This window comes from Notothenia coriiceps, unplaced genomic scaffold, assembly GCF_000735185.1.
Source record: "Notothenia coriiceps isolate Sejong01 unplaced genomic scaffold, NC01 NC01_scaffold00015777, whole genome shotgun sequence".
In the NCBI taxonomy this organism is placed as follows: domain Eukaryota; kingdom Metazoa; phylum Chordata; class Actinopteri; order Perciformes; family Nototheniidae; genus Notothenia; species Notothenia coriiceps.
Genome location: NW_011348478.1, coordinates 15,232 through 33,876, shown reverse-complemented (window position 1 = coordinate 33,876; position 18,645 = coordinate 15,232). Strand labels below are relative to the sequence as shown.

The 18,645-nt window shown below is 40.5% G+C and overlaps 3 protein-coding genes across 3 annotated transcripts in view; 1 reads left to right on the top strand and 2 right to left on the bottom strand.

Moving 5' to 3' along the window:
• Nucleotides 1–327, top strand: part of gramd1a (GRAM domain containing 1A) — a 32,126-nt gene extending 31,799 nt beyond the window's left edge. The window contains exon 14 of the mRNA XM_010775409.1: nt 320–327. Coding sequence (XP_010773711.1) covers nt 320–327 — 8 coding nt within the window. The remainder of the gene's footprint in view (nt 1–319) is intronic.
• A 3,747-nt stretch (nt 328–4,074) lies between these two features.
• On the bottom strand, nt 4,075–9,804 carry nr1d2a (nuclear receptor subfamily 1, group D, member 2a). Its single transcript, XM_010775406.1, has 8 exons — nt 9,532–9,804; nt 7,321–7,548; nt 7,144–7,232; nt 6,909–7,053; nt 6,067–6,818; nt 5,772–5,957; nt 5,306–5,516; nt 4,075–5,020 (listed from the first exon to the last, which is right to left on the bottom strand). Exons 1-8 carry the CDS (start codon nt 9,560–9,562, stop codon nt 4,821–4,823), a joined length of 1,842 nt encoding a protein of 613 aa, XP_010773708.1. The 5' UTR covers nt 9,563–9,804; the 3' UTR covers nt 4,075–4,820.
• A 4,426-nt stretch (nt 9,805–14,230) lies between these two features.
• Nucleotides 14,231–18,271, bottom strand: LOC104949126 (ubiquitin-conjugating enzyme E2 E3-like). Its single transcript, XM_010775408.1, has 3 exons — nt 18,265–18,271; nt 15,415–15,612; nt 14,231–14,500 (listed from the first exon to the last, which is right to left on the bottom strand). The coding sequence occupies exons 1-3, from the start codon at nt 18,269–18,271 to the stop codon at nt 14,403–14,405; spliced, it is 303 nt and encodes a 100-aa protein (XP_010773710.1). The 3' UTR covers nt 14,231–14,402.
• Nucleotides 18,272–18,645: the final 374 nt, after the last annotated feature.

The window sequence follows — 18,645 nt, the reverse complement described above, 5'->3', positions numbered from 1 at the left end:
ATATATATATATATATATATAGATATCTAAATATATGTATATATATATATATATACACAATACAAGCTTTATCTGTATATGTGCATATATAAGACATTTTTTTAAATAATGTCTGTAGATCTCCAAAACCTTAATTTAAGACAAAGGTTTTAGTTAATTACAGATCAAACGAAAGTCCTGAGAACCAGACAACAGTAGTCATATATCGATAGAGAAGAGAGTTAAAGGCACTTGCTTTTCCTCAAAATGCACCAGCCTTTATTGATATGTTATATACAACTTAATGTTGTTAAAATCCCAGTTTTTGATCCTATTTTAGGAGCCTAAATTAAAATCTAAAACACTCAAACATCTCTTTATCCCCAAGGGTTTAAAAAGACAAAAAAGGATTATACTGAATATTAATTGGCTCTTTTCAAAGACGCCAGAATTTGAAAATGTCCAACTAACTGCTGCGGCTGACTTTGCATCAGAGCCTATCTGAACTATTTGAACACTCAGATGTTTTATACTAAGTGGAAATTGTTTAGTTCATTCCAACTTTATTTTTGACCGATAATATCAGAGATTTATGTTTTGCCACATTTACATCATCATCAGCACTGAGTGTATGTTGACGTTCAGTCTATTCTCAGATTTGAATTAACGATCTAGAAAGCCTTGAATTGCAAATTTTCTGAAGCTTGCTACTATAGTTTGTGCTTTTAGTGATCAGGTTCAAGAAAATGTACCCGAAGCAATCAAACAAATCAGAAACAATAAAAGATGCCTTGTGGCGTTTTGCAACCAGGGTTTCATATGAAAATGATGAGCACTCCCATGGCTTGTTTTCGGTGAGTAACATTGGTTGTAGGACAGAAAGTTGGATCCTAGATCAGACAAATGTGTTCTATTGTTTCCTGTCATTTAAACATGTGATATTTGCCTTTTGTGACACATTCAACATTTTTATTCTGATCTGTTTGAACAGGGTGCGATTTAATTGTAATAAAAATGTTTGAACATTAACACTCCATCACAGTTTAGTTTCTCTCATATTTCTGACACAAAACATCAGAATTTGCTTAAAGAGCAACTTCCAGGTTAAAGACACCTGTGAATAAATGTGTAGGAAAATGATGAATACACTAGATTTTCAAAAAAATATACAGAAATATACACTACAGTGACATCTGGCGTCGTTTTTGTAAGAAATGTTCACTTCCGCATAAAAAAGCCTCGGCACGTGACCTCCCGCGTGTGACGTAACACGGGGGACACAAGGGGGAGAGCGGCCGGTGTAACGTATTAATAAACATGGATCCCAATGCTAGTTTCGACACAGGAGACACAGAAGAAGTTGAACATGAATATTCGAATGCATATGACGGACCACAACCTTATAATTATGAGCCTGCTAGGCGTCCAAGAGACCAGGAGCAGCCAAGGATTAGAAGAAATAACGGCCATCGGAGAGAAATTGAGCTGTGGTGTGAGAAGAACCAGTGGAGAACTGGGCAGCTATCTTGGTGAGTGACCGGCGTTAGCTACAGAATGTTAGCTAACGTCACATCACAACATTGTAAAGTTAGCTATCATATATCAGGCTATAACTAAAGTAGCATTGATAATATAGTAACGTTACTGGCAGGACTGTTGATACTGATCCATAACAGAAACTAATGCGCAAGTATCAGCCGTATCTCGCGTTACCTAATGCAACTCCACACTACGGTGCTGTGTACCGGAGGAGAGACGCGAGATACGGCTGATACTTGACGATCTGGCGGAGAAAGGTTGTGGAGCCTCCGTTGATATGTCGTTGTAAATGGCTTGATGGAAAGCAGGTGTGTAGTCGGGGAGGGTGCACAGCTGATTGCAGCAGGTAAGTGGAGGTTGAGCCGGGAGCCAGGAGTGACAGCCACCACGCACACACAAACAACACAGACAGGGGGAAACACAAAGGAGACGGCTGGAGCAGTACAGCCACCACAGCGTTACCTAATGAAACTCCACACTTTGTCTTACGGTGCCGTGTACCGGAGGGGAGAGAGAGAGAGCAGCGAAGGGTGCGGGGGGGAGAGAGAAGTAATACGGTTTCCTGATAAAGCTGTGGAGAGTATGTGCTGCATGGAGGTGGATGCACAATGCACCCAGGAACGAACGCTAGCTCCGGTCCTTTTTACTGTGGACTCGATGTCCTGACAGGCTGGTATTTGTGCAACCTGCACAAACACAATACTGCACCATGATTACAAATGGTGAAATACAATGTAAAACTACCGAAAAATACCAGCTCCTTAAAACACAACCGCTCTACTCAACGCAACTCTACTATACCCGGTCAGAGAGCGGAGATGTGTCCCCTGTGTGATGTAATATGACGCGTTTGACGTATGACCTTAAAAAAAAGCCGTTTTTAAGAGCTGAGCTCAAAATTGCTCCTTTCCCTCTGAATTCCTGCCCTTATGTCTCGTAAAACATATCAAATCCTGCATTCACTTTTTTAATTGTAATTTTCAAGCAAGTTTAAGCATAAAAGTAGAAAAAATAAAAACCTGCAAGATGCTCTAGTTTCCTAGTTTCCTCTTTACCTGACTCATTTTCTTCTCCATGAGATCAGAGTGGATGTTGATGTCGTGTGGTCACATTTGAATAAAACAAAAAAAAGATTTGGATACAAAGAGGATCAAATGTTTGTGCAGGCAATTCTATACTGAACCAAAAACTAATGACTTTTTTTTATTATAATAACATATTTGAATTGTCTACACACTAAACACAGTTATTCCTCTTAAGTGTAATTCTTTACCTGGTTTATAAATTTATGACATGGAAAAAACCTGCACACGCACATGATGATCCTCCACAGGTGTTTTCACTTTGTGCATGATGAATTGCTACGAGTTAGTGACTATTGTGCAGCCTGCTCATGGATCGTTGGACTTTAAACTCGTAAATATTTGCTGACAATTTACATAAGAGCTCTGAATACAAACGCAACCTCCACTCTTAAAACACTGACTTGAAAATAAATTAGCCTACAGTTAAATATCTGAGAAAAGTATCCTCAGCTGTTTTAAGTGATTTGTTTTATGCCACTTTTTCACTGATATGTAGCTCCTGCTTTTACCATGCAACGGTACAATTAGTGTATTTAATGTGTGTGGAATTCTGCAGCCAGATTTTAGAGATTTTGAAGTTTTGGGTCTGCAATTTTGGCTTTAAATCTGTGGACCTGCTCTGCATCGAGGTGGTTTTAATCAATCCTAGATGTCACCTTGTTGTATCTTTAGTGTGCTATGTAAGAATGTGTGTGCTATGAATAAGTATAAATGTTATTCTGAAACATATCTTTTAATACAATGATCATACATTCTGAGCAGGGGGAGGGAGGAGCTCCAACAAGCCGTTTAGGACAGTGAATACACATACTATACAGAGATGCTGTATGAGAAACCAATGTGAGTTTGGAACATTGAACAATATACATCTATTTTAGTATACCTCAACAATGGAATTATTATCAGTAGAAATGGCCATGACATGGATGAATGAAATGAAATGCCTATGAGAAGGCTTTGAGAAAAGTGTGTTCTTTAAAAGAAAAGAAAAATGCAGCTCAGCTGATTTGAAATTCACAAGTAAATAAGAGAATCTCTCTGAAGAGAAGCTACTTATTGAGTATTGGACAATAAAATCATTCATATTATGCAACAACTTGCAAAGACAAACTAACATGGTTTCTCAAGTGAGTTGAAATCAAGGTGTAACAATAGCTCCACCCAGTGGATAACAGTCGCTACTACTCTGAAGATTGATATGTGCAAAAATACTTGGATATTAATAAAAACACAAAGAGTATTCTTCACTTGTATTTATTCATACTATATCATATTTATACTCTATATTCATATATATATTTTTTAATATAGATATTTACATATGGCATTGTTGCCAGTTGAAGAAACAGATATTTCAACAAAATATATGACAACCACATTAAATTCAGTGCTATGCTGAATGCACACAAACTTTGATTAAAAACACACAAAAAACAGAAAGTGGGGTAAACAGCAAAAACGTTTACATGTAGCCTTTACATGTTACATGGTTTTCCTGCTCCAGAACATGGGCAAATGTAGTGTTGCTGAACATGGCGTCATTAACCCCCCCCCCCCAGAAATCACCAGGCAGTGTACAGGCAGTTGACAAACATAAGTAAAAAATTAAATAAAAACACTAAATGCTGAAACTTTGAACTGATGCTTTCTGAGGCAAGGGGAGAAGATCCAAGTAATAATAGTTTGCATTAAATACAGCCATGCATTAGCAGCGTTCGTCACACATTCTTCAATACATTTTCTGATAGCTTGCCTTCCTTGCGACATGTATCAGTCAAATATTGGACCAAACAAACATGCGGTATGTAAGGTTCATATTGTCTCTCACATTCACCCGCTCATCAGAGAACACACTTTGGAATCGACTAATTGGTTTCTACTCATATCTTTTCACAAAGCCATTTAAGTACTCTTTGTTCTCTGGAGAATTGAAAAGCGCCTCCAAGTTTGCAAAACTAAGAACCTCTCACACACATGCACTTGCGTGTGTTTGTGTGCAACGAGCTATCTCTTCTATAAATACAGTACATGTTTCATATTTTTCTCTCTTCAGACCCCACATGGTCGACTTAACAAAAATAGAATAAAAAATAACTTTCAATACATTCTAGAAACAAACAACTGGGTTGGTCGAACAGGGAGGGTGAGGGGGGAGATAGAGGCAGGTCCTGGTGGAGGTGTGTGGATTAGTTGGAGGTGTGACCCCTCAGGAAGATTTCAAGGGTGCACTTTGAAGGACAGCAGTTCCTCCGAGTGCATGTTGTTGAGTGAACGCAGCTCGGGAAGCTTGAGCAGCAGCTTGGTGAAGGTGGTGGACGACTCCTCGCCGTGGTTCTGCATCACCAAGTTCCTCAGACCCCGGATCAGTTTGTCCTGCAGGGCCTCGACCGAGTTCAGGTCCTGGATCCCTGAACGATCTGTGCCGGGACAAGAGGGGAGAAAAGGTCAATGTCAGACAGAGCAGGGCTTTAAGAATGTTTTAAATCACATCAGAGGGACTGCTCTAACAAATTGAATGTGTAGTGTGGTTGCCCCTTAAATACATCAATAGTTGTTTTAATGCTGTGTATATGTTGATTAAATTCAAATAGATCATATGTTCTCGCTGCAAGGTTCATAAAGAGCATTCTAACAGCAATAGTGAATAACTTGTCCATTCCAATGTGCTCTCATACATGAAGATATTCAAAGTGTGTTCTTACCGGCTGAGACGAGCACCACGGCTGTGAAGAGGCTCATTTCCTCAGAGTCCAGCCTCAGTGCAGCCAGCTTCTCGCTGAACTCGCACATGGAGTTGAGCAGCTCGCCGGCGCCCAGCGCCCGCAGCGTGTCAAGGCTGTAACGCTTTCCACTCAGGAAGGTCACCGTCCGCTCGACGGCGTTGAACAGGGAGGCAAATCTGACCATCAGCACCTGGGAGTCAGAAAAGGGAAGGGTTTCTTTAGTTTATGGTTTGGTTTGTGCAGGTAAGCAATTTAATCTGTCTGTATAAGAAATCTGATGGTGGTTATATGATGAAAAACCTATTTAATCTCAGTTGCGCAAAAAGAAAAAATGTTGAAGTCTCAGATATTATTCACAGCTCTGTTTGGGAGAGCCACATTGGCTCCTAGTGTTTAAAGAGTCTGCAGTGTTTCACTTTAAAGTGTTGCTTGTTTGCCCTCTTACCTCAAAAGTTCCAGCTTTCAACAGGCCGACCTGGTCGTGCTCTGGGAGGTCGCAGAAGCCCGAGATCCTCTTGGCAAAGTCGACCACATCCCGCACGGCGGGGGTGAAACTCATGGAGAACTCCTCCCAGATCTCCTGGCTCGGCTTGTGGGGGTCCACGTAGGGTGAAGCGTTCATTGGACAGACCTGGAGAAACATTCAGACACAAGGTCAATCAGAGAGGCTCATCAAAGCTTTAACTTCAGTGGTAAAAGCAGAATAGAAATGTGTTTTTATAGATGAATAGATAACTCACCAAGTATGCTCTATTATTCACGCAGCTGGTTGGTCCATCGTAACCAGTTGAGGCCGGTTTTGTGTTAAACCCATGTTGTGTGTTGCTGTCATCTGACGGCTCACACTTCAGGGTGCTGTTGAGCTGCTGAGGCTGCTGCTGGTAAACCTTCTCCTCGCTGTAAGCAGTGTTGCTGACGTGTTGGACTTTACTGTAAGAACCTTGCTGGTACCCCCCCACAACTGCATTGTTGTTCCAGCAGCTCCAGTTCTCCTGCTGCTGCTGCTGCTGCTGCTGCTGCTGCTGCTGCTGCTGCTGCTCCTCCTCCTCCTCTGCCCGGCCGTCACCCCCCACCTCCAGGGCGGCGCTGCTCAACGTGGGCGACGCCTGGCCCTGTCGCTGCGCCCTCTGCTGGCCGAATGCAAAGGCCTCTTGGTGTTGCCTGTTCAAAGCAATGAGGGACTCATCCTCTCCGCTGTCTGACGCGCAGGAGGAGGCGGAGCTGGAGTTGGTATCCATTGAAACCACAGACTCTGAGTCCTGGGGGCAGTGCGGGGAGGAGGGGTTTGAGCTCGACAGGGAATCGGAAGCAGAGGAGGAAGAGGGCGAGGAGCCGGCGTCGCTGGTCATGGCCTCCATGGGAGACGCGCTCTGGTGGCCGTGCAGCATACTGTGCAGCTGGCTGTTGTTGCTCATCATGTTGTTCATGGCGTTCTGCATCTCCAGCAGCATCCTTTGCTTTTCCCTCTTTGGGATGCGGCCAAATCGGACAGCTGGGAGTAGCAAAGTGACAGCCATTAGGATGTGTCAAGAGTAAATGAATCACACCAGCTCACTGAAACTAAACTCAATATGCTGCTCACCATCTCTGGACATGCCGACAGACAGACACTTCTTGAAGCGGCACTGCTGGCAGCGGTTCCGGTTGATTCTCATGATGGTGCAGTTCTCCATCTTAAGACACTTCTTGTACTGGATGTTTTGCTGGATGCTTCTTCTGAAGAAACCCTAAGGAACCACAAGACGAAAAGCATTAGTCATGGTGGAAAGAAGATAACATTTTTAGAGGAGAAGTTTTGTTCCAGGAACTAGTCTCACCTTGCAGCCCTCGCATGCATGGACGCCGTAGTGGAAGCCGGATGCCACATCACCACACACCTTGCACAACAGCACCATGCCGTTAATTTCTGCAAAGACAAACACGAGCAGTGATCAGATATGCCATTTTTTCTCATTAGCATAATCTTTTTTATGATAACATTTTTATAAGCTTACTGGTAATGTTGCTCTTGGTAGATGTGGAGCGCCCAGACTTCTCAATGCCATGGCTACGTTGGTGGCCATTTTTAGTAGGCGGAGAGATATCCACCACCATGCCCACTGCCCTGCTGGGGAGGGAGGGGCGGGACACGGCCTGGGATGTGGACAAATAGCTTCTGCTGGGGCTCATACAGGACTCTGGACTGGAGGCAGAGCCAGAGGAAATATAGGCTATGACTCCTCCTGTGGAGAGGGAGAGACATGACATGTTATAGTAGGTTAATCACTTCCCCATATCTCAAGGCAGTTAATGGAATGATTTTTTTTTAAATGTCAATGTAATTTACTATATCCAGTATGGCAGTATCCATGTTCTTATGCATTGTTACCAGTGGTTTGCCATTCAAGCACTTTAGTCATTTAGACTATCCTATAGCTAGTGTTCTAATATGAAACCTTTAGCAAACACACAATGCAAAATGGGCTATCTTTGGGCTTCTGACAATCTATTTCTGAGCAACAGAAATACACACACCACTATTAACAACCGTATCAGGATATTGAATGTTTTTGCAGCTCCGCAACATATCAAGCTTGCCAAAGTCACTGTGAACCAGCAGGAGTTTATATATATAAAAAAAAAAAAATTCTATATAAATATAATAAACAAACTCTTGGCAGTACAGAAAGTACATGATGTCTGAGACGCCCGGACCGAGATGCAGTCCAAAATCTGTGTAATCTCTGGCTGGATGATATCTAGCTAAGATTGACCCGCTTTCTCACCTCCAGTGCTTACTGGTTGAATAACACCATTACATAACATACATTGGTTTCTATGCTATGGGAGTGTGCTTCAGACAGGGTCAGTGAAGCACTGGAGCAACATAACACTTTTGGCAAGAAACGACTGCAGAGGGTAAGTGATGGGGTTATGTAATGTTTGGCCAGAAAACAGCTCAGCTGCTTAGTAATAAGAACATGGCATTTAAAGTTTTAGAGGATCAACATCAGGTGGCTGTCAGCTTTGTGTCTGTAAAGCTCTGTTTTGGAAAACTTCAAACATGACTTGGGATTTTTTTTAAATAATTGCTAATATCAAAAATAGCTGGCAGTTATATTAATCTTGATAATAGTTGCAGTTTATTATTTTGAAATTACTGTAACCTTTTTTTCAAACATTGTTTAAATTGTTTTATGCAACTGCCCTTGGGCAAAAATACTTGAAATTAACTGTTCCAGTTAAAGTGAGACTTGAAGTAGGGAAAAATTCAAAATATTCTAGTTATTTTCCATTTAAAAGTTTAAATGCACGTCTTGAGAGGAATATTTGTGTAAAACACGAGTGTGTTATTCCTCATCAACTCGAAAAAAATTAAAATGTTTGTGTGCCCACCCACACGTGGACCTGTCATGAATTTCTGTGAAAGCGAAGCGCGAGGAGGGGATGAAGCAGATCTAGGTCACTGGCTGCTGTCTACACGTTCTCACGTGTACCTTGCAGTGCAGCCTCTCGCGGGGATGGCTGTGAAACAGCGTGGATTATACAATGTTCTGCGTCATGGGCTCCGCTCCAGCCAATCAGAGAAGAGTTCTAACTGAGAGCATGCCCGCAGAGAGGAACGCCCCTCGACCAATCAGAGCAGTGTTCCATGAGCGCGTCTACACACGGGCACATGGCTAGGCTACGCTGTCCATGTGAGCGAGGGAAGCTAAACACTGTTGTGTCAAATGTTTGTAGCAGCGACTCAGCCCCGCAATGGCACTCCTAACCCCGTTTTATTACAAAACATGAGACATTTAAAGAATGTGTTTAACAAGTGTGCCAACATTTCCTGACAGGTTATGATGCTGCACTACAGCAAAATAGAAAACAGTTTCAATGGCAGGACGCCATTCATTAGTGCTTTGCCCTCCAATAAATACTTTCTTAATTCCTGGACGGATTTTAAAACTCATGATGCATTCGGTGAATTCAACTCATAAGTATATATAAGTATAGTATTATCACAATTCCATGCCACTGTAGTATCAATACCGGCAAGAAATACATAAAACAACTTGTTGTAGCCTACTTTAAATCAGTTTTATAATAAATTATACATAACACTTCATTTACGTCAATGTTGACACTATCCCTGCAATAAAGTTTGCATAGTGCATGCAATGAAAAACTCAGTCTTTGCATTTCACTGCGACAATCGTTTTAAAATATTGGTTTCTTACCAGGCTTGGCTGTCCCCATGTCCTCAGGCATTTCGTTTTGAGGAATAGGAAAACAGATATAATGCAAAATATCTGTCACGACTGTTGCCACTTTCGCCAAAACACCCACGAAGATATTACAATTGTTTGTGCGTGAGCAGTTTAAAGATAAATCTAATTTCAGTAGTCTATTTGTGGAAATAATCTGCAGGTCCGAGTCGGTGAGAGAGAACTACCGTCTGAGTCGGAGGAGCTCCCCCTTGATGTGTGTGACTGCGGGTTATTCAGGAGAACTAAATGTTCTCAATAGTGGGCTCGCCCATGTGACCCATTTTGTCGGCCACGCCCCTAAACCCAGGCGCTCGAGCCACTTTAACCCAGTGACACACTTTCAGGACACCAGGGGGGCGGAGCCAAGCGCCTCGTGGACGTAACGAGGAATGTAACACAGCGCTCACGTTGCAGACATGGTTGCAGAGCACAACGTGAAGAAGGGAGAAGCCGGAACAACAGAGCACGGTTATGCAGTTCATGGAAATTATTTTTGAAGTTACATTCTAAGAAACTACTTTGTGTTTCAAATGAAATGTGTGGTACACTACATGGAAGCAATTATGTAGACACAATTAAAATACAGACAACATTATCTATTAAATAATAAGATGTATTTTGCAAATTAGGCTTCTAGTAGCTTTAACTAAACTAACATCAGTGATGACAGTAGGTAATGCATTACTAAACTATCATAAGTAATTCATATCCAGACGTTATGTGATTTGATTTTAAATATCTCTTTTTTATGAAGTTCATTTGTTTGTAAGTGCTTGTGTAAAGCTCTTTCAAATTGCCTTTGTGTCTGAAACGTACCTTCACCTTACATTGACTACTTGCAAAAGTAGGTCCTAGCTTTTCCTATTAAATCCAACATGAATCAGTCAAAGGTTTTCCAGACCTTTGTTACATCAACCCCCAAGCAACGCTCTTGCTATGCAGATTCAAATAATGTTGTGTTATGTTACTGTGTTTTACTTCTCAGTTTAGGGTGGGAGTAGATAATCTCACTGTTAAATGATAAATCCCTTTTATTAGACAAATGAGAGTCTATGACACCTACGCACAGTTACAGGACTTATATTGAAGACACTGATCAGTACAAAAACAATCCTATTTATACACACAAGTGAAATTGTTTTATTTTTGACTTTGTCAAATCCCCTGGAAGTCCTCAGACTCCCCAAGAAATCAAAGATTCGATGGTTGCATGTCGAAGGACGTAATTGGCAAATTATAGATCAAGTAAAAAGCACTTCATGTGAAACTGCAGTTAGAGTATTTTAAAGGATAGCCGATGTGGTGTTTAAAGGATTTTACTAAACCCTTCTTAGTAAAAGGATACAGACTGTTGGCCTCCAACCACACCACCCCATGTTGTCAAATCAGAAGCAAGAGGACAAGGGAGTAATGAATACATTAGATCTTAACCAGATTGTTATGAAATGTAAAACACATATTTGCCAACCGAAACACACACCTACTGCTGTGATATAACATTGCTAATTGCTACCATCAACAAGTGGCGCTCACGTGCACCCTTGGCATTTGTGGTTTGAAGAGAAATGTCTCCACTCTTATTGGATGGATTACCATAAAAATTGCCACCGGCTTTCATGTTCCAACTCAGATGGTGAACATGGAAAACATGCACATGCTGTAGCATTGTTATTGTGATTCTGATGGATACATTTATATGTATTTCAGAGTTTCCCTAAAATATCTAATTGTTAAAAACTCTTTTAACATACACTATATCTGACATATTCCAAAGGAACAATAAAGACAATCATGCAGGATCACTGGGATCTGAATTATACTCTGGAATCCAGTCACTGGAACACTTAATGTTTGACCTAGATGTCTAAAACGTGAACACCAAATCTGTGAACTTGATAACCTAAGAAACCACTATGCACCGCAAATGTTTCATCAAAACAAAGCTAACCACAGGAATTTCTCTCGAGCTGACATTCTCTAATATTCTTGGCAGCTGTTGTTAGAACACTATGTACTTATCGTCCGTTTACTCCATCATATTACTTCTTTATGGCTACTGTATCACCAGTGACTTTACTCTCACAGGCTAAAATGTATACTGCTGTGAAGTACTGACACAAAAGCAAATGATTAACTTTTACACTTGCTGACCAGAGAAATTTCACGTTTGAGAGTTGTTATTGCACAACATCAGCTGTGTTTGGAAAATATTAAACCATTACCTTTGGACACTTTCTGTGATGGTACATATAACCAATTGGGTTTGTTTCAACTGTTACATAAGATTATTCAAAGAATAGAGAGCAACACTTTGTACGTTTAAAAAGCATGTTTATACATGTACAGAGTTAGGTGTATTATTATCTACCAGATTAACCTGTCAAGCCAGTTTAGGCTCCTGTGGTTCACCAGATCAAGAAGCCTGGACACGCCATATGCCGGATGGAACATGTCTTTTGTTTTGGAAAGTTGTACATGTGACTTGATTTGAATGACACTTATAAATGATCTCATGGTTCCTGGCGTCTTCTGGTTTTCTAGTGTAACAATCCTTTAAGGCTGCTCTCTTGGCCAGATCTCTCGTGGAAAAACAAGAATATAACCTTTACCCGCAAAGAAAAAAGTGAATTGAATGAAAAAAATATTCTGAGACTAATCCCTTAGGTTTACTTTTTCTAAAGCAAGGGGGGAAATAAGAAGATAATCCAATTAGATTTCACAAATACTGCTTTACATACTGTTTCCCATTCATACGGGGGTGAAAGGTTTTAGACTTTCATACGAGAGCCTTCTAAACATTGCCTTCCCACACTGTACTTTATCCCCAGCATATCTGAAAATAAAGGTAACTCTTAGGACTTTGTTTGTTTCTCTTAATGCTTATGTCACACTTTATTGCTTTCCAATTGATCAAAAACAACTTGATTATGTTGCTGCTTTCTTTTCAGTGGGGATATGAACCTATTCTTAAGGCTTACAGTAAGCAGCTTGTCATGACTCTGCTGTACTGAGTTAACATAAAAAAACGGTATTATCAATGAGGTGACCATCTTAAATAGTCAACTTATAATTGTTTTATGAGGCACTGATCATTTGTATCACCTCCTGGACTGAATTGATAATATAACATATCGCTTTTCCTGTGTTGACACCTGAGGACAGGACAGCGTGTTCCCCACCTCTCTGAAATGCATACTTATATTAATAACTGGAGTTTTTATGACGTTACAGTCCACACAAAATGGTGACTGGCTGTGACTAGCATTCGTGTTGTAAACAGAGAAAACTATACATTTTGAATGTAGAGCATATTGAAAAGTCCCATTAAAAATCTGAAGTGAAGAGTGAGAAAGAAAAAGGCGGTTATTTGCAAACAGATTGACAGATCTTTCTCGGCCTTGGCTGCCCTGGACGATGTTGGAAAGGTGACTTCACTTTGAGGAAAATGCCAACTACCCTAACACCGAGTGAAAAGGGTGACATAGAAGAATTATGGTCTTGTGTGCTTTAACGTGGAACAAAGTCTGAAGTAGAGAGTTGGTGCTGGTTGTTTCCTAGATACCAGTGTGGTTATGTAGCTAATGTAGTGATCCTGCTATGCAAAAAAGACCCAAACAGTGGCAATTTATCTTCACCAAGAATTAGAAACAAAGTCAAAACTGCAATGATGTTACGGCCGGAGAATGATATCATCCGATTAACCCGTTTTCACAGCAATTGTGTTGTGATGACCATTAAGTGATGAATCCTTTGTCTTATTTAATGACAAATTAAAATGTAATACACAACATACTAGTATATGGCAGCTCTCATGTGTGGGAGAAACAGTTGAAAAGTTTATTGTATACAACCATTTTGTGATTATTTGCTAAACTGTGATATACATAGGGGAACGTGTCTTTAGCCTATCTGCCACGGGTTACAGCTCTTCCTGCAAAAGGCACAGACAGGTGTGTTGGCATTACCAATGGTGCTTTGATATGATTTGAGGCAAACATTCAAAGGTAAAGGAGGCTTTCTTTTTATATTTTTATTTGGTAGATATTTTGACGGCAAGCCATTGAATCTAACTGTTTATTTGATGCTCGGGAAAGTTCTTGAAACAGTCGAGCAGTCGAGGAATGTGGCAGCTGCAGCCAGAACACAAACTGTACAGATTGTATCACTATTACTTTACCTGTACTTTAACACCCCTATTTAACATTTACAGCAATATATATGTCTATATATTGTGTTATAAACTGTGGTTGTAGGAAGATAAGGAAAGGTTTTAACAATGACATTTTTTGATCACCTAACAACTTTATAATTTACAATGTAACTTCTGTTTTATATTACTACAACTGTTTTCCTCTCGTCATCATGGCAATATTACAAACCAACCAATTCCGGCAGTCAACAGAAGGTATTATACAGCAGGTTTAGACAAATGATATCCGTCTATTATTAGTGTGTTATAATCCATTAATTAAGTGTTTGATACCTATCATTTAATGAGCCAAAATCTACTCACACCACAACATTAATTACAATAGTTAAGTGCAACTTGTTATAATAATGGAAGTGTTTTCAGCATGACTGTAAGTGATTACTGTTCATGTGTTCAGCAGGTTTGCATGGGGAATCCGCCCTTTAATAACAATGTAAACAAAAAAGAGACGGGACTTCCTTTCCATTGTGTTCCTTTATTACCATATTTGTGGAGATAACTTAATCAGGAAGCAAAAAATATACCAGACAATAAAGCACTACAAATCTGAGATAGAAATAACCCCCCAAAAACAACAACCCGCAGCCCCCCTCCCCCTTCTCTTCTTCACCCTTCGTCGTCTTCTGTGGGTTTATGTGGCGTATCTCTTCGTCCACTGTTTGGCTGTTCGGTCATGCTCCACTCTGTTAGTCGTGTACTGGGTGGCGATGCTTCCCACCAGGGGGTCGGCTGGACGGGAAAATAGGTTTCACATTAAGTTGCTATGCACTTAGAAATAAAACAACAGACGGAGAAAAATACACTAACGGGTTTAGAAATAAAGTCTGCCATTACCATTTTGTTTTGTTGAACTTTTATTTACTCATTAACAAGAATTAATGTTAGGTGCAAAGCAAAATCAAGTGAAGGCTTTGGGTGGCATGTTAGGAATATTAATACAGGTGTCACTACCTCAACTTACCCATTTTGAAAACCTTCTTTAATAACATTTTGGAGTACATCTTTTCTACCAAAGCATTATCAGACAAGTCCCGTCCTGTCACAACGTTTTAATAAAGCAGCACTAACTAGGCATCGAATGTTTTCTGCATAACTAAATGAACTTTTGTCTGTGGCCCCTGGTTGGCCGGTAACATGCAAATTCGCTTTCACTCTTACGAGCAAACGGCATTTAAAGAGTACGATAGGATGTCCAGATGACGCAGGGTTTCCTGTCAAGGTGGCAGCACTGACAACATTTCACCAGCCAGAGTTTCAGATTACTCTTCTAAAACCCTGGAAATGCTATTAAAGTGAGCTCGAAAGTGATTCAGATGACATTCTGAAGGCATTTGGCCTTAAAGTAGGATTTATTCTCCTGTCTCTCTTTATAAAATATACTTGGTGTGACACGGAGCGAGAAGTAGAGCGTAAATAGAGAAGATTTGAAGAAAGCCAGATGAAAAAATGAAAAAAAGCTTCCCTTGAGTAGAACTTTCTACCACTAACAAAATGGTATGATAGATGCTTGTTGCAGCTTGCTCAACTCATAAATCCAACTTTGAACTTGTTGACCTCAGACACTGAACAATTGTTTCCCAACACCTCTGCTTCACTGTGGAGTTGCTCTAAATACTGAGCGTTGATGGACAGTTCAGCCTCACCTGGGTTACAGTCTGTGAGCAGGGAGCAGATGGACAGCAGCACCTTGGAGATGGTGAGGGCGGGGCTCCAGTTGTCCTTCAGGATGTCCAGACAGATCACCCCCTGACTGTTGATGTTGCAGTGATAGATCCTCGTACGGAAAGTTACCTGCAAAAACAAAAAGGTGGCGTTCACAGTCAGGGGGAAAAATGTGTTTTCTTATATTGTTCATCGACATATTTGACCACGACAAAGACGCTAAAACCAGTTCATGATCCTAGAACAAAAGTCTGCCTTGCCTTGCAGCTTTATCTATTAATTCTCCAACACTATCGTAAAAGCTTTGATTTAAGTAGTGTCAGCTAAACATTTTTGATAAATGTAATATTAAATTGTTATAATATATATTTTTTATAGATGTTATATTAAGACCTGAGTTATAAAAGGTCACTAGGTAAATCATACAGAAACACTTTCAGTATGAAACCTGCAGTCACATCTCTACCTTACACACACAGGACATGAAAGCCCTCTGGTGGATGAATAGAGGTACTTCTGAACGCCAGGAAACTAACTAGACAGCAAAATACCTCTGCTTTTACACAAACATGACAAATAACTATTCAATAAAAAGGTGAACATTGACCTGCTGAGAAAGATCGGAGTTTTTAACCGTTAATGTTCTGATGAAAAATTGAAAAGTGAGCTGTGGAAATATCAGTGTAGATCTGCAGAACATGTGGAGTCAAATAATGCTTTCATAAAGACCGTTTTTCACACGCCGCTCTGATTCTCAGTGGCTTGTGTGGGTATTTTTAAATCATGGTTCACCTTTGCCTCTCTCACTTAACTAGGCAATTTCCTGCTGATGTTTACACAGTGAACCAAACGTTCCATTCACACAGACAGAAATATAAATCTATCCATAACACGTTATTATTTCATTACCCTACTATATACAAAACACATGTAGGCATTTACATCATTGTCATCCTTATTTGGAGCAAATAACACTTAAAACTAAGGTCTGTCTAATTCAGGGGTCGGTAAGCTTTTTGATATGAAGTGCCATTAAAAAAAAAAGAATGGTATCAGCGTGCCGACGATCGTGAATCATCAACGGGGGGTGGGAGCCTCGCAGCGGGGAAGCAGTGTGTTGACCTGTCAGCGCAACTTACATGATGCCGAATTTAACAAACTGAAATAGAAATAATTGGTTTGAACGGCATAATAATAAGGACGATCGCCCGTTCTGTGATTCTCCAGAACACACAGATGGCCAGTCCGCCCCTGTGTAGCATGTTATTTCGATGAGAGATGAGCAGATCGCCACTGGGCTTTCAACTAAAGACACAGCCACACAAAAACTGCGGCATTTCTACAGCTCCTTATGGGTAAGCCTACTGCAATTTGTGAAGTGCATTCCTCTGTGGTGAAATGATCAGCTCTGCACCACGGAGGAAAGCGGCAGAACATCGCCTGGAGTTAAAGAGAGCGGGGCTGCGTTGCGTGCATGGCTTCCTTCTGCAGGTAACGGGGAGGAACTCGGGCGGCGGTTTCGTTCAGGATCCGAAAATACAATTTAAATATTTTGCACACTTATTTCACTTATTCCTAGTGTGCCACTGGTTACGGTGGCACGCGTGCCAGGGGTTGCCGACCTCTGGTCTAATGCAGGGTATATGCAGGAATCCTGAAGTCAAGTGTAATTCCTTTTAAGACCTTCTTTAAGACCCTTTCCATACATTTTAAGACCTCATCGCCACTTCGAATTCTAACCGGTTACCTTGGCAACACACTTTACCTCACATTGACTATATACAGTATTGATTGTCCTTCCTCCTTATCTTCCAACCATTTGGACGCAAACTTGCATTTCCCCATAACGATGTTGTTTAACAACCGGCGTAANATGCATGTAAACGGTCTGCAGAGTCACAAACCCTCAAAGTACACCCTGTAGCGAGTAAAACTCTAACGCAGAAAATCCAACGAGGCGTTTTGGGGAGGTATTTTCTGCGTTAGAGTTTTACTCGCTACAGGGTGTACTTTGAGGGTTTGTGACTCTGCAGACCGTTTACATGCATAAAAACCTTCATAACACAGAAGAGGACGGGTAATAACCCAAAAGCATGACATGGGACCTTTAATTAAATATCTGCCACAACATAAGTAACCAGATCAGAGTTACATTACGTACAGTCCGCGGCACTGTGAGTGCAGACGTCGATGTGTCCCATTATCATTCATATCTAGGGATGGGTATCGTTATGGTTTTAACGGTACTACTACTTTTATCGATACCGCCTATCGGTCCGGTCTTTTAACCAGCCTATCCTCCTACAAAAAACGACCAAATAGGTCGATTGTTTTCCGACCCAAATATGACCCACAGCAGCGTTTTAAAGTGTAGCACCTCTAGTGGTCGTGTAAGAAACAACATGCTCCCGTCTATTCATTTCTAGCAGCAGTTTATGACGACCTTCTTCTTCTTCTTCTTCTTCTTCTTCTTCTTCTTCTTCTTCTTCTTCGCTGCTAGAAATGAATAGGGGGAAAGACGTTGATTGAAAACGCTGCTGTGGGTCGTATTTGGGTCGGAAAACAATCGACCTATTTGGTCGTATTAGTTGGAGGACTTGTTGCAGCCGACATATTTTAAGATATATAAAAAATATGAACTGCTTGAATAATAATTATTGTGTGATCTCATTAGAAATCAATAAACTTCAAGCATTATAAACTTTGAACTCGGTCTGTGGCACAGATGAGCTGTCATATAGTAAGGAGGCAAAGTGCTGCCTCTCCATTCGAGGACTTAGAACAGTGACCCTCTGTTGCCAAGCCAAATCCTTACGGTCTGAGCCACTGACCCCCCATATCTCAAAGGAAATATAAATATCAGTAATAATCTGAGTTGCTTTTATTTGTTTTATAGTATATTAAAATATTTTCAAATAGAATTTGAAGGTAACCCCGTAAATGGAAAAATGTTCCCTAAATATAAAAACTGATATTGTATACGCTCTATATACTCTCTATAGACTATAGAACCTAAATGTACAGTAAAGTAAAATTTACTTCAAAATATTAAACAGTACACAAAGATTATAGGTAATCTAGTGAGATATAAAATGTGGGTCATCTTGATAATGGTGGTATCATAGCAACAATACCATGATGTTGACCAAATAATAAAGAAAAGAAAATAGGCCCAGACAGCATGTGTTTTGATTTAAGAACTAATAGTCGTA